The sequence below is a fragment of the Patagioenas fasciata genome, chromosome 1 (genome assembly GCF_037038585.1).
Source record: "Patagioenas fasciata isolate bPatFas1 chromosome 1, bPatFas1.hap1, whole genome shotgun sequence".
In the NCBI taxonomy this organism is placed as follows: domain Eukaryota; kingdom Metazoa; phylum Chordata; class Aves; order Columbiformes; family Columbidae; genus Patagioenas; species Patagioenas fasciata.
This window is the reverse complement of record NC_092520.1, coordinates 44,210,484-44,226,898: the sequence shown is the minus strand read 5'-3', so window position 1 is coordinate 44,226,898 and position 16,415 is coordinate 44,210,484. Positions and strand designations below refer to the sequence as shown.

Sequence of the window (16,415 nt, the reverse complement as noted above, 5' to 3'; positions counted from 1 at the left end):
TACATCCAACCTAGACTTTTCGATGGGACACAAAGCACATGCAGTAAACAGGCTGAGAAGTTTCCCTGTGTTTCATACCTTCTGTTCTGTGTAGAATAGCTCTACATAGAATAGCTGTACATAATATAGCTGTATTGTATCAGATGAAAGGTCCATGTAGCCTAATAATCCTGTCTCCAGCTGTGGCCAAAAGTGTGTGTTTCAAGAAGTGCAAGAAAAACTTCTGCATAGATTGTATTTCTCCCTAATCCTCTGTCACTAGTGTTCAACTATTTCTAGTTCAAGGATTTCCTGAATGGGATGTCGTTTCTCCTTAGTAAGTAATTTTAAGATTTATCACTGAGCTTTTTCAGTCTCCTTTTGAACCCATATAAACTTTTAGCACCCAAAACATCATTCGGTAATGACTTCCAAAGGACCCCATTTGCTTATCCTGTCAGTGCTCATCATTAATGAGATGCTGAGTGCAGTGAATCACAAAAATGTGTGTATACGTGAGGGATGATAACAATCATAGCAAAATCATGGGCTACAGTGGAAGTTTCTACCCTGTGATTAAAGAAATATATGAAGTCTAAGCAGCAGCAACCTTAAATGCCTCTTTGAAGGAATTTATAACTGCTTTCAAAGTTGTTCTCAAAGGACACGGATATATTTTCAACCTTCCAGGCCAACAAAAAACCTAGAGACTTAAAAGAGTAAAAAGTTTCTTAGGTATTCAACATAATAGTCATCACAAAATTTTAACGCTTTGTTTCTACTGATCTTAATGGTTTAAGATTAAGGCATTTTGTCCAGCAGGAAATGAACAGGTAAAACAAGAATGTCAAGGCTAGAGGAAAATATTTATCGATATGAGGATATGTTCATATTATAACCTTCCCAAAGCACCTTTAAGAGGCTAACAGTATTTTGTGAGAATTAGTTCTTAGGAGTTGTGGCAAGAGGAAGTGAAATAAAAAGATTTCTAGAGCTATAAATATAATCATCGAACATTCCTTGCACAGTAAGAGAACAAACTTCAAAGCCTGCGTTCCAGATGTAATGAAGCTCAGAAAGGTCAGCCATCAGCCTCACTTATCATTCCAACGAGTCCTGACCAATAATTCAAGACATCAAGACAGTTACAGTTATGAGGCAACTGGTTACAGGGCTTAAAGCATTCGTTCTGGAAGAACGCTATCACAGCTAAGAATGCAAAATTCGGAGATCCTTATTAGGGAACAACCAAAGAAAACCAGGCATGCCCTAGCAAGTGTGCAGTCTTCCTAACACTACTACTCATCTCTTCGATGAAAGCAGATAATTACGTTTTCTCCTTCTGTTTATTAAAACGCATTCCAGTTATAGCGCAATCTGAAGTAGGCTTTGAGATACATCAGACTTCTTTTTATGTAGAAACATCACTGAAAGACAATCGCTCATTAGAGAGCAGCTTAAAATCATCCATTAAGATGCAAACTTCAAATAAACATATCCTCAGAAGAAAAGGGGAAAAGAGTAGGAGCCCTGCTAGTCATTTCAGTAGAAATACAGCATGCACACTACAGTTTTTGTTACGGATTTCAGTACTTTTTCTACAGCTTGGAAACAAACTAGACCCAGTCACCTGGGAAATGTGCTTTTTCTCTGCTGCTTCATCATACTATTACTCATGGTCCTTTCATTGCCTTCTTTGTATTGATTCTGAATTTTCCAGGTGAGTGTCTTTCAGCAATTTCCATAACATCCACCTTTTACCCTTTTAGCCACACCTTGTACTTAACTTTCTCATCAGGAGAATACGATGAAGATACTTCTTACGGGAAATGTGTAGTAGTTACACTGACTAGGGCTGAAATCTGGACAAGGTCTAAAAATGATAGTGAAGGGCTCAGTTTTATTCTGATACAAATATTAAAGTTATAAAAACTACATGTACACATCATACTATACAAGTCATAAATTAATACAGCAGCAGCAAGTGATTATTACCAAAAATGTATTTTAGAAAACACTAAAGAAGTTAATTGAAACTGAAAATTTAAAGGGTTAGTAATTTTTAAGACCTACATAGGTCTTCAAGGGCTCACAAAACTATTAATATACAAAAGTAGAAACCATGTCTAGGAAGTAAAATGCTATGGCAGTAGTTTTTATACACGGTCACAGAAGCTTTGGCAAAAAAATATCTTGGCCAGAAGTCTCCAGCATGTTTTTTTTTAAAATTAATTATTTAAATTCTCATTTTACAAAAATATTCTTGAAGAGATAATAGGTTCTCATTTAAATATTAGCAGTAAGTCCAGCACACAAATACATTGACTCAATCATTTTAAGATTAGAATCCTGTAATTGCAGTCAGCAACATCCGGATTATAAAAACATGTAAATAGAAGGGACAAATAACTAATTTTAATGTTTCTATTAACAATTAATATATAAAGTAATAAATTCTAATCTAATAATGAGATACCTGCATACACAGCAGAGATTCTAAATGCAAAGTAGAACATTTATTTATTCAGTAAATGTATCCAATTATGTTCTAATCTAAAATGGTCCTCTAGGCTTGTCTGCAATTAGCAAGATATCGGGATCTTAATTTAATCTAATTTAAACACCCATTTTATAAACAGGATTGATCACCTCTTTCCATCTCCTACAAGGTTTAAGACAGATGACTACCATCAGATAGCATTAATCTCACCTCCAAATTAATTCTAAAAAATACTACAGTTAAGAACAACACATTAAAAAAAAATCAGATCATAAAGATCAATGGATAGACTAAAAGAAGTCTCCAAAATGCATATACACAAGCTTGCAACTGACTAGAAAGAAAAGCATTAAATAGGTAAACATGCACATACAGATAACTTTTTGCATACTTTTTTTAACCTATGAAGCATAGACAAGTGCTATCAAGAAATGTCACTGACTTCTGTTTTGCTTTTTATTTGAGAAAGGCATTTCTAAATAAAAATACTACATATGTCTAAATGTAGATGCATCTAAAAAAGATTCATATAAATCTAAAGGTATTTCTATCTATAGCAGATTTTCCATTACATGTCTAACAGTATTAAATATCTGAGCTATATACACCAACCCAGAAATGTTTAAATAATAATCCAAAATCCTTCGAAACCTTTACAGAACAAATCTAAGACTCCAAACTGTATTTTTTTAGCCATCATCCTGATTTTACTCAAGACAACTATAAAATTATTGTTTTAAAATGCTCTTTCAGCATCCGTGCATATTCAAACAATAAGGAAAAAAAAGTACATACTTAAAAATATCCTATTACCTCAAAGACAGAGGCAGGAATTTAAATGTCCCAAAACTGAGGTTTGTTATAAATAGTTGCCCACTGCAAAGCTGAAGGAACAGTACCACTATAATGCAATTTTCTTGAATATTCTTTTTCTGTTTACTGCATAGCTACTTTGTTTCTCTTCCTTTTTTCTACATTTCTCATTTTACCATTACAAAGATGAGAAAAGAAATATCGCCTGAGTACACCATGTGAGCAGCAATCAACTGTAAAAGAGTACAGATTTATTTTTTTATTGTCACTAAGAAAAATAAGATTTTGTAAAAATAACACATTTCCTTTGTGTTCCCAGTAATTCTGGAATTTTTAAACCAGTTTCCACTGTTAGAGCTGAGCTGTACAGTCCTGGAAAAAGAAATTATACTCCTTCAGCTTTAAAGGAAGTGAACAATCAAAGGCAAGAGCTGACTGTTGTAGGCATCCCCTGAAGTGACCTTGGAGTCCACTTTGAGCAAAGGAACCATTTCAGTTTGATGTTGCACCTTATATGAAATCAGACTCTTTCATCAGTAGGAAAAAAGCAATAAGAAACCAGGATGCATTTGTTCTATTTTTTGGGGTTGTTTTGTTGGCTTGGATTTTTTTTGGCAAGGAGAAATAACAGATTAACAGTCAATAGTTTGAGAGTAACACTCTGGGAATATTGAAGAGAAGGAAAAGTTGGAACGAATTTAGTATCCACATTTTTCAATTGTAGTAAGTGACGGGGCTATTATAGAATTGCTCTCCTCATTCAACCCCAGGACACTTTCAATTGAGATAATATAGCTTCAAAATTACATAAACATTTTAGTCACTTTACCAGCAGTTTAAAACAAATCGAAAATGTTTCCATTCAGTTATGGAAAGTTCCATTCTTTAGGACATGTGTGACATTAATCACAGTTTAATCGAAAATATCAAATCAGTCGAGGTGTTTTTCATTATCACAGGTAAAGGAAAAGTGGATTATCACACAGAATTTACAGCCATATAATACCACAGAGAGCAACAAAACTTACATCCTGACATCATAGTGACTTACTCTGAGGTTTAAACAGCAAATTCTTTCTCAATATAAATCATATTCATTTCATGAATATTATCACTTCAGTATTTTCTTGGCATTTGTAAACAGCTGTTTACAAGAAAGCTATCACAAACATCACTAAGAAAAATGAAAATAACTGCATTTGACTAGAAAATTGGGTATTAGTTACACTTCTGATCACAAGATTTGCCAGGGGCTTTATTTAACTACCAGTCAGGCCAGTCAACATTCCACATACTTCTGAAGCTTTCAAACATGTTTGTTTATACAGATTATGATATCAGTGGTAACTACGATGAGTCACCTTGTTTTCACTAACGTAGAACTAGTTGTTATAATGACCTAAATAGAGAACTGGACAACACAGGTATTCCTTTTTTATCTTAGGCAGTTTTGGTGATATTAGAAAATGTATTTGTTCCACAGAACTGCCACATGTCAGTCCACAGTAAATTCAGAACTTGGGTCTTTTAAGTTAAGGCATTTATTCCATCTTATCGTGCCAGTTTGTTACTTTGCAGTTCATTTAGGCAGATGACTTGGAATGTGGAAAAAGTCACGGTCTTGCCACCTGTACCATCGTTAGAAAGGAGGTGGGTTTTGCATTTTCCCAAGTAGTTTTTTTCTCTGAAAAGGATTATCTTCTGAGGAATAATCTACTTCTTTGAACTCCAAAAAACAGTATTAATTAACTTATTAACTTATTTTAATTGAAGAAAGGAGAGTTTTACTTAACTGGAGAGCTTATAGGTACAAAAAGCTACAGGAGGAAAGAAGCATGAGTGTAACAAACAAGGTAATAACAAATAGCATATTACTAACTTTCTCTTTTCCCCTCCTCTAAAGCTCTAAAATCTTCCTATGTTTCTGGTTGCAGGGCAACTTCCCTCCTCAAACAAATCAACAATACGAAAAAATGATAGATTTTATGAGTAGGAATACAGCAGAATAGAAAAGTATTTTCTTCATGGTTAATGTTAAAATATGTTAAGAATTATAAAGTTGATCTTTTCATTAAAAACAAGAAAGTGTGCATACTCAAATTATTATCATACTCCAGACCTACCTTCCAGAAGAGCTTCTAGTTTGATACGAACTCCCCACATGTAATAGTAAACTTTATCGCAGTGAAAGGCAGGAGTCTCATCAGAAAGAAACACATTGTTGACTCATATTAGGATTTTATTTTAAATCAGGAGATCAGTTTTGAATGAAGTTTCCTGGTTGTCCTCACTTAACCAGTTTTGATTTCCACACTTGGATTTGCACTGGGGAGCCATCACCTCAGAGTTTGCTAACTTAACTCACTTTTGAGAATCCAAGAACACCTATGACGCACTGTAAACACTAAAAGGCATTGAGCACCCTTGGGCCCATTGAGCCCAAACTAGAATTAATCTGAACTCCAGCGTCTTAAACTCAGCATGGATATCAAGTCCTCTGACCCATTTACTCCAGAACTACCCCTATTGTTCCACTACCCCTATTGTTAGCACTGACATTTTTTTCAGTCCTTTGTGGCTATGCTGGGGGAGCAATATTGCCACTGGAATTTAGGAGTTACACATTAAAATAAAAGCTTTAATTACTTTGTACCTATGTTTAAGCTAACAACATTTTAACAGATTACTACTTATAATTAAAAACAATTCCAAGCAAAAACAGTTCACGTCAAGTACTTTCTTTGAGAAGATTACTAGGTGGCACAGTTGGTTAATGAATTGACCTTTTCATTCTAGAAAAAATGAGTTGATTAAACAATGAATCAAGTCCAAAATTAAGGACACATGACAAACTTATCCTGAATACCTTTGATTACTGTCCATAGTTTTAAATTACCTTATAACTTACCATAGCTAATATTCTAAATTTACAAAAAGTAATAACAAGATGTTACAGAGCAGGATAGTGACACTGCTTGTAAAAAAGCAGAAAAATCAACCATAGTTTCCTTCTCCATATGAATAGAATTGTATGTTTGTATAGACACTATTTTTTATACATGAAAGACTGAAAAGAGACAGTAGTAAAAAAAGAAGCTTGTAACAGGCATAACTTCATTACTACAGTTCTCTATCCACACTTTACAAAAACTATTAATTGAAGACATCATACAAGATAATTTTCTACTTGCAACTAGATTAAAAAACCCAACAGAACAGGTTTGGAGTTTGACCACTGCTAATATAAAGTATGAAATCCACATTTTTGGTGAGAGATGCATAAGTATGTTTGCTTGTCTTTACAAGATTGTAGGATAAGAATCAAACTTTCATATTGTTTTTTCACTGCTAACAGAAAAAAATACCACTAGAATTAAATCTGTAATTTCATTTAAAAAAGTTTGCAATTCAATTTATTCTTTATAAGCAGAAAGGCAAAGCAGTCATTCCTCCTACCTAAAGCTGCTTAGATATAAATATAGTTATACCTTTAGATGTTTTTTTGCACGTTAAAAGATACTTACTGTTCTAAAAGTTGATCATATTTTCTTAAAGCATCCTTTTCAGCAATAATTGCTCTTTCTTTTTCAGCGACAGCATTATCTCTTGCTTCCCTCAAATTTCTGAAGGAAACAAAAATCATTATGTCAAGAATCTTTTAGAAAGAAAGACCGTTTTGCTTCATTAATTACTACTGACTGATCTTAAACTTCAATACCACTTTCTTGAATTCTCATAGAATGATATAGGGGTCTGTCTATGTGCCTATTAATTACAGAGGCTTTACTTCAGATTGTTATACTTTCATATACACAAGCAAAATTTCCTGTTCTGAAATTCTAAAACCAATGATCAAATCACTTGGTTATATGTACGAATATATGAATAATTCTAGAACACTAGAACTACATATTACTTCTGTTTCGTAGGCATTAGATAAATTCCAATAATATGTCTTGGTATTTCACTAGTAACTAAGGGAATGCTGTCTTCCTAGCTGAGATGAATCACAACTCCTATGATAGAGCAGGAGATTAGCTAGGCATTAAAATCCTACTTCCACATACAACTGCTTCACTAGTTAGTCAGATATATAGGTTATTGCATATCATTGGTGTCTCCTGGCGTCTATTACTGGCAGCATTTTTGATTTGCACAGAACCATAAAATAACATGAACATTTAATTGCAGTCAATTTTTTTCAATTTTTTATCAAAGATTCAGTTAAGACTTGCAAACAACCTCATTATTATTTCACTGACACAGAATCACAGAATGTTAGGGATTGGAAGGGACCCCAAAAGATCATCTAGTCCAATCCCCCTGCTGGAGCAGGAACACCTACATGAGGTTACAAAAAAGAATAGCACGATATTAAGAATAATATGTATAGTATTTGTGTTAAGAATTTATATAGGTATTAATACTCCCTTAATCTGTAGTCTGCCTGCAGTACAGTGTATTACAATGGTGTGCTAAGTGGAAGTACCGCTTGGATAGTGCTTATAAGCTTTACCTTAATTATTTACTGCAATACAGTAACAGTCAAATCGCAGAGCAAACAGCGGTTGTTAAAGATCAGACACCTACGTTATTACTTTTTTTGAGGATTATACTTTATTCCTGGTTGGTTCCTGAGACTTGAACACTCACTAGCATTTGGAATATATTAGGTGATCTTAGAGACCCCTTTCAACTTCAGTTCATCCAAAAGGAATCCTATTCACGTGGTACAAATATAAGCAAAATATCGCAAATTCAAGCACACTGTGAGGCAAACAAAAACACGGTAAGCAGCAATGACCAGGGGGTTTTACTTCAAAATCAAGTGTTTTGCCTGAACTAAACTGTTAATGTAAATGCAACCAAGCTCTTTCCACTGAAGTTGTTTCTTTCTCCCTTCCCCAGAGGAACAAACTTTTCAAATTAAAGCAAAGTGAAATTATAGTCTCAGGAAAATTTTGAAGAAAAAGTCAAGATACAGAGGTAAATGGAAAATTATTAAGCCCATGTTAATGTTATCCTAGGTCATTTTAGCCAGACTAAAGATATATAATTTTGGGGTGAAAGACCTTTCTAGACTAAGGAAATGTTACCAATGATACTTCTCTGAACTCTGAGTAATTAATATGAAAATAGTTACTTATGAATAATCAGCATCAGAACTAGGTAACAGTTAACTGGCTATGAGAGAAAGATAAAAAAAAAATTTCTTTAAAATTTAAGTTACTCTTGAGAGTAGATTCTTTAAAACTGACTCATACCAAAATATAAGAACATGGCCATTAATAGTGTTAACAGCATTAACATCAAGCATATTGTCTCGACACCTAGTCTGAGAGTAGGAGTGCAATGTTGTACCCTTAAGACTGATGTAACAGAAGTGGGATAAAAATGAAATGATAGGAGATACACAGTGGCTCATTCAGATAATAGACTATTTTGCTAAACTGAAGAGCCAATCAGTTGAAAATGCAATAGAAAGAAAACGGACACAAGTGAGGTACTGCTCAACCAACAAGACAACAATCACAGATGTGATGTAACTTCAGTTGAAATTATTTTCAACAGAACTAGGAAACACACTAGCGACGCAGCCTGTTTTCAGGCTGTGTGACTGCAATTTTAAAAGAGGTAAACTAAAGCACCTATCTGCTGGCTGCACACACAGGCCATGCAGACCATCAGAAATCTAGCAAGCCTACCATACACAAGCAAAAGTACCCTTTCTCAAGTGGGACAGGAACACTACCCACAGATGCACAAACAGGTAAGGGGGGAAAAAGGTGGGATGACGGTAGGGGAGGGGAATCAAGAAACACAAGGGCATCCACATCAGCTTTTGAAATAAACCTCTTAGCAATTGCCATTATTGCACATCAGTTCACATCTCTAAATTACTCCAGAGTGCGCACACTGTATTCCTGTTGGTTTGAACCAAGTTCGAAGATGTGCTCAGGGTGAGCACCTAATATGCTCAAAACTAAGAAATTGTGTTTGATCTATGGGAACAGACTACAGCCAATCCAAAGTCAAACCTCCTGCAGACATTCATGAGCCCTGTGAATTCATTCCTGCTTACTAATGCCAAGGTAGCGGACGCTTACTAAAACCAAATGAAACTGATCCCTAATAAATTAAGAATGAAAGTATCACCTTTTCATTGGTTCTGCCCCATTTGAGCTTTTTGAACTGACTCATCTAAGCATAAAACAAGTGCCAATAAATGCAAGGGAAACATCATGCCCATCAGGCTTGGCAAAGTGGTAAGGAGTAAGAACAATCGAATATTAGATCAGCTTAGCTGTAATACCATTTCGTGCTTTGAGCCTGAAGATGAAACTAGCATCTTCAGCATCTATTTTCAGTCACAGGCAGCATCTCTTCACAAGTTCATTGCAAACCACTTTGCTCACAATTTGGGGTTCCATTTGTCTCACTATTGAGAGGCACCTCAGACTGGAAAGCACTGTGCTATGGTGGAATTTTTTAGTATTTTATAGAAAGAGCATACGCTATCTTTTTTTTTTTTTTTTTAAATATGAAGTAAAATCTAATGGATTTACATTTCAGAAGTAATTATTTCACAATGAGGAACAAAACTTCTGTAAATTGGTTCCAGATACAAATGAAATACCTGTCAGTAGCTTTCTCAATGACATACAGACCCTTGTCAAATCTCCATCAACAGCGGAGGTTTAAACTCATACTTTGTAATTCCAAATAGATTTGCATACAGGAAGTGGTGTGTATGTATGTATGTGTGTGTATATATTTTACTCACACTTGCAAAACTACACAACGATGTAATTTTTTTTAATTAGAACCTTTCAGTTGACTGGAAGACAGACAGCAAGAGTCATGTTCTTTTTTCACTCTTCTGAGTAGCAACAAAATGACCTATTAGAGGAACAGATGCTGATGCCACAAATATCTTTTTACTACAGTCATTTCCTTCTCCACACAAGACATTTTCAGGACATCTACAATGAAGTCATAATGAATTATTAAGCACTTCTGCTATTTTAAATTAATAAAAGGGGCAAAAAACAAGCTCAAAGGGAAATCTAGTGCCAGAAATTCAAATCTTTAGATCCCTAAAGGCTTATGCACGTGCCTAACTCTGGATGTAATTCCATGGAACTGAACAAGATGACACACAGGACCAAGATCTTCTTCAAGAATCATAATGTTGTAAACAATCTCAAATTGATTTATTTTACAAAGACTTAAGTCTTATTGGTTTCCCTCATTTTTTCTACTTTCTGCATCAACACCTTCTCCCCTGGTTTCCTGGCACAGTTTCAAGATCACCCATATAGCATGACAGGTAAACCAATACATTTTGTGTTAACTAACACTGTACACCTGAACAAACTTCAAACCACTAATGTTTATATAGAACATGAATTTTAATAATACTTTTCATTGACGATGTTGGATGTCCATCATTTAATAATGTAACACCATATATTTCCTGTACAAGTAAAATTCAATTTTAGTTTTTACACGATTCATATCAGTTTAATAATTTAACTAAAATTCTCACATTTTAATGACTTCTCAAAGAGCCAGTCAATTAAGATTTTACCTAAGCACAAAACTGTACTTGGTTGGTTTTGTCCTAATTAGGTTGTTGCCTGCATCTTATCTACCTGTTTTCACGTTCATACATCTCTTTTGAAGTGCCTCGTAGTTGCTCAATTTCTTGATTTGTTTTCAACCTTATTTGTTCCAACTCTTCATGCAGTCTCTTTTCATATTCTGTTTTATAGTGGTCTCTGTAAACAAACAAATACACAACATAGGAATTTAAAATTAATTGTGCTGGCCAAAATATCAAAACTTCAGGTACAGCTGTACAAGTACAGCTGAGCATTTCTTCATTTTAGATTTTAATTCTTACACATTTTTCTCCCAAGTTGCTTGAAATACATATTAGTCTGTGTTGTTATGCAAATTGAGTGAAAATCAGGAATAAATAATATTTAGTTCGGAATAAATAAAAGCTTTCTGCACACTGTTGTAAAGTAATTTGACATTGATTAGTCAAGCAACCTTATGCTTAACATTATTTCAGAAATTCTTTGTCAGCCTTGACATGAGAGTTTATATTAATTAACCACAATAAAGAAAAAAAAAAAAAAGAATTAATTCCCCACTTTCCAAAGTCTTCTAGCTTCTTCATTACTGGGTAAGAGTTGATTAACTTACTACCTTGCAATACTGCCATGCTACTACAAGACTTTGTTGGGTGTTATTGGCACCTAATATTGAGAAAAAACATCACAAGAAACATGGAAGATTACATGCTGTGGAGATTTACAAGTCAAAAATCCCCAAGATTTCAGAATTAATTCTGTCAATGCGATGTATAAATTAACTTAAATGCATACTTAAGTTTTTAAGCAGCAGATATAAAAAGAATTCCAGGACAAAATAATTTCATTTCAGAGTAATACTGACATAGTTTTGTAACTTTGGAAGCCCACGACAGACTGCAAGGAATTCCATGAAGAATTTCTCCTACAAAACTACATAAAAAGGCTTATGTTGTAAGTACTTAACCACTAAGGAACGTTAAAATTTTATAGCATCTAGTTAATGTTCACAAATAGTCAACCAGCAAAGAAGCAACTGGTAGAAATTACTGGTTTGGAAATAAAACCATATTTAGGAAGAAATGAGCATTTACAACTATAAAAAGTTTCAGATTTCTTCTGATTTCCAGTTGTGTGATAGCCCATAGTTTTCAGAAATCAGCACCTGAGCTGGCCAAATCTCCTTTGTATTAATTAAAAGCCCCAAAATGTTTAAATGTCAGAATGCTTGCTGTCCAAGTTCTCCTGTTTTCTTTTTATTGAGACACTGAATTTTAGCAGATCTTTCAAGGCAAAAGTAAATTTATCTCCTCTCCTTCCTCAATTGCACAACATGACAGCAAAATACTTCATGAAGATCTTGGATACAATGAAGAGTTTATAATTAAAAACAAAACAAACCTCATACACACCAAAAAAACCTAAAACCAAACCAAACCAAACACACACCCCAAAAAATGCCAACACTGCACTGGAATATAAGATCCCTATTAGAAATTTTGTGTTCTTTATGTATTATATGGCTCAATATGTAGAAAGAAAAATAAGAATGCTGAAGATCAGGAGCTCAGGATACAAGTCTTATGTGCAGAATCAATGAGCTTTACCATTTTCTCATAACTTAGACAATAAGCTATTACCATTACTACCTGCCAAAAATAAATTTGTCATGGCAGAAATTACACCTTCCGTATGATGACAAGACTGCTAAAAGTCAGGAAAGGTCACTGAAAAAAATTAGAAGAATCTGGAAAAGTCTAGAACACCCACCATGATGTCATCAGAAGACAGGTCAAAGTGATGCTTATCTTTAAGATGACTAAAATAAACAAATGGTATAGTAAAGGGCATATTCTGAGCATATAACTTGTCTGACCTGCCAATGCCTTTTAGTAAGACAGAGTTGCTGCTGAAGCAAAGGACCATAATTGGAGGTTTTTATTCCTGACCTGCTGTTACGGTAGTAATCAAAAAAGTTTTTGCCTTGTCGTTTTGTGCTTAAGCTGCAGGCTTCAATGAGCTTCTTCCGAGGCCTATTATTCATAAGGCTTTATACTGCAAATAAACTAAATGTGATCTGAGCATCTCAATATAACTGTGGATTGTATTTTAAGATTAAATATATAAAAGCAAATATTTTGCGTTGGTCTGTGCATATAGATTCCCAAGAACTGTAGCTATGAACTGCTGCCATTCATCTTGCCACAATCTCAACCTAATTTGAAGTGTGTCTTTTTTAAAATTTGGCAGGTTAATCCCTCAATTTCCTAAAGCCTGTAATTTTCTAACTACAGTACCCCAATGCCAGCAGTGCTGACAGTGACCAGAAGGTGAATTTTATTTTATCCCTAAAAATAGATACTTGGGTTTATTTTCATGATCTTCATTCCTGAACTACAGCAACCAAAAGAGATCCAGATGTGAAACAAGCTTTACAAAACCCCAAATTCTTCAACAGGTAGCAAACAGAAGCTTATTAGCCAAGCTGATGTCACCTTCAGGTAGCCCTGAGGACTGTAGAAAATCCATTAGTTGGTACAGTTTTCTCCTAGTCTAACTTTGTACCTCTCTTGATTTATCTAACAAATAAATAGGATTCCGGTGAGTTCTCTGTAAAAAAAACCTATTACTACAGATACTTGGTCGGAGAGAAGGATTGTTTAAATACTGAATAGACAGGAATCCCCACTATGGGATACCATCTCAGAAGATGCACACAAAAAACATATGTGTGTGGGAAAACGTAAAGAAGGGACAGCTTCTGCAACCTTGCAGATCACATTCATGTATTTAAGCACTTTACAAAAGGATGCTATTACCCCATTTTACAAAATTAACCTTACATTAACATTTTTACATTTTACATTACATTTTTATGTTACGAAATGTCTTATTCAAAGTTCATCAGCAGGTCAGAAGCAGAGCTGCTGCTGCCCAAACTGCAGTTCACTCCTACACATGCTGCTCAATACACTGTCTTCCCTGTTGTGCTACATTGGACCTGCCAAAGACAGTAACACTCACTAGAGGAGAGCAGACGTAACTGCATTATTCATTGCAATTAATATCTGTCCTATGAAAATTAGCATCATTAAGAGAGTCACCAATACCTATGATGTCAAGAGAGAGATTGGGTAACAGTACAGTATCCCAATGGCAGTATCTAGATCTCTAAAGGCAAAGATCGAAAGATCAAAAATCAGAATTTCTCTTTAGATGGTATCAAAATGGAGACCTCTGATATTCCACAGGACAAAGAAGCAGGCTTGCACAGTATCCCAAATGGTGTAGAGACAAGCTAGTAGCTTCCTATGTTCCTTGACAGCTCTGTAAAAGTGCCTCTACATCATTATTACAGGATAAGGATTTCACAGTGGTTTTCTAGAAATAGAAATCTAGCTACAAGAGTCACTACTTACAAGAACATATCTAAAGGAAGACTGGTCAGTCCCTTGTGGTTTGCTAAAACCCAATTTAAAAGCAAGTCCTAAAAAATATATCTAAAATGCAGAAGTTCCGGCTGAATATTTCAGAGATATACAGATGTAAAACAAAAATTAAAAAAAAGCTTAAGTGACAGCATTGAAAATAAAAATAGTATTAAAACCACTCTGATATGGGCTAGAACTCCATAGCTGATAATTTTAGTAGAGTGCTCTTCTATTTCCATTCAGATAACAATTTATCTTTTAGTTGTATTACAGGAGAGTCATATTAGCACACTTTATCTTAGTTATACATGGGCGCAGGATTTATAGAAACTGTTTGCAGTTCTCGATTCAAACAGAATGAAGCAGCTGAAGAGAAGCTGAATCTACTTCATACTCTAAGCTTATTAATTCAATACACGGGTGTTTTTTCAAGGACACTACTAACCAAAAAATGGTTTTATGTTCATTAATGAAGTACATACAGGCAAATATTTGGTATAATTTTGGGATATATACTGAAATGGGTTTTTTTGGCATCTAGATGTAGGGAAATAACATGAACAGATAGCCTTGAATTCTGAATAAGAAAAATCTAAATGTGGTTTGAAATTTTATGACACTCTTAGTCATATGATTTAGTTTTAGGTAGTCCTATGAGGAACAGACAGTTGGACTCAATGCTTCTTATGGGTCCCTTCCAACTATGATTCTATGAAATTTTGTAGTATAGCATTACATGTGTAGCAAGACATGTAGCTGAGTAGCATAGTATTTCGTGTTCAACATCCTATACATATAGCTGTACCAGCTCAAATAGCATAAGCATTTGACATTGTTTACCATTGTGGATAGCATACAACAATCAGTCTATTTCTCAAGGCTACATCTAGAGAATTTGCATTTAAACTCGAGATATGAAAGACTGATAGCTCTCATAGCTGACACAAAACATACTGTGTCCTATTTTAAACATTTGTGAAAAATAAATACATTTTATTTTGCAATAATAATTTAGATTGTCTTTCAAATACTTCTGATTTTAATAAAGATTATTTGAGGTGAGGCGGGGAGGTAAGATATATAACATATGCACTTTAAAGAGTTTTTATCTCCTTTGTAATTAATTACAGTTATCTCCATACATTTCTATATACCCCTAAGAGAACAGTTGCCATAAAGTTTCAATGATGAAATCTTCACTACTACGGTCTTATATTGAAGGTTTAACAAAAATTTTCTCATACACATTAAGACCCAATAGAAGTGTTTTGTTTCTAGTTACACAAATATGGACTAGCTTTCTGAAAGTTGAAATTACTTTTAATTAAACAAGATCTGTTCAAGAAACAGAAGGAAACAGTTAAATAACTTGTCTACCGATAGAAGTGAACACACAATAACTTACCTGGATGCAACATATTTTTCATACATTTCTTCCCTAGCTTTTTTGGCATCCTCTAGCTGAATCTGAAGTCTTTCAAGACGGTCTTCTTCATGTGCACAGCGAACACTAAGCTCCATGTTCTGGCGATTCAGATAATCTTTATCTTTTTGCAACAAGTTGAGGGATTGTTGAATGGTTGCTAGCTATAAAAGGCATTAAAAAGAACACTTTAACATGAACTTCAAGGTAAGTTTTTAACCTATGTACACATATTCGTGATTTCATTTTAACTGTCCTCTGTGAAATCATGTGAACCAAAAAACTCTATTTATACTTCTCTTTAATGTTAGTAAATTGGTGAGTATTTGTGCTGAAACAAAGACTTTAACAACTTTATAATTTTATGAGTTTTCACAATTTTTTTCCACTAGTTGGCACCTGAAAAAGAGGTATAATGTCCCTTAATCTACCTCATTGTCTAAATACTACTGAAGTATTGAATATTGATAGTATTGAATAGTATAATGTCAGAAATACTGATGTCACGTCTTGGTGCCAATCTGTCATCATACTGGCTACAACATTCTCAGAAAGAGAAGTCAAGAGTTTAAGGGCACTGGAGTGATCATTGCTCCACGAAAAAATAGTAAAACTGCTAGTTCTGGAGCTGAAGCATATCATGATTGCTGTGGAGAAGGTAACATTCC

At 34.3% G+C, this 16,415-nt stretch overlaps 1 protein-coding gene across 7 annotated transcripts in view; it reads right to left on the bottom strand.

Moving 5' to 3' along the window:
• The window catches only part of PIBF1 (progesterone immunomodulatory binding factor 1), a 120,145-nt gene that overhangs the window by 77,686 nt on the left and 26,044 nt on the right, over positions 1-16,415 (bottom strand). For all 7 annotated transcript variants that reach the window (XM_065831247.2, XM_065831332.2, XM_071806140.1 and 4 more), the window contains 3 exons: positions 15,730-15,911; positions 10,948-11,073; positions 6,817-6,915 (listed from right to left, as the gene is read on the bottom strand). In XM_065831247.2, the coding sequence (XP_065687319.1) occupies positions 6,817-6,915; positions 10,948-11,073; positions 15,730-15,911 (407 nt within the window). The remainder of the gene's footprint in view (positions 1-6,816; positions 6,916-10,947; positions 11,074-15,729; positions 15,912-16,415) is intronic.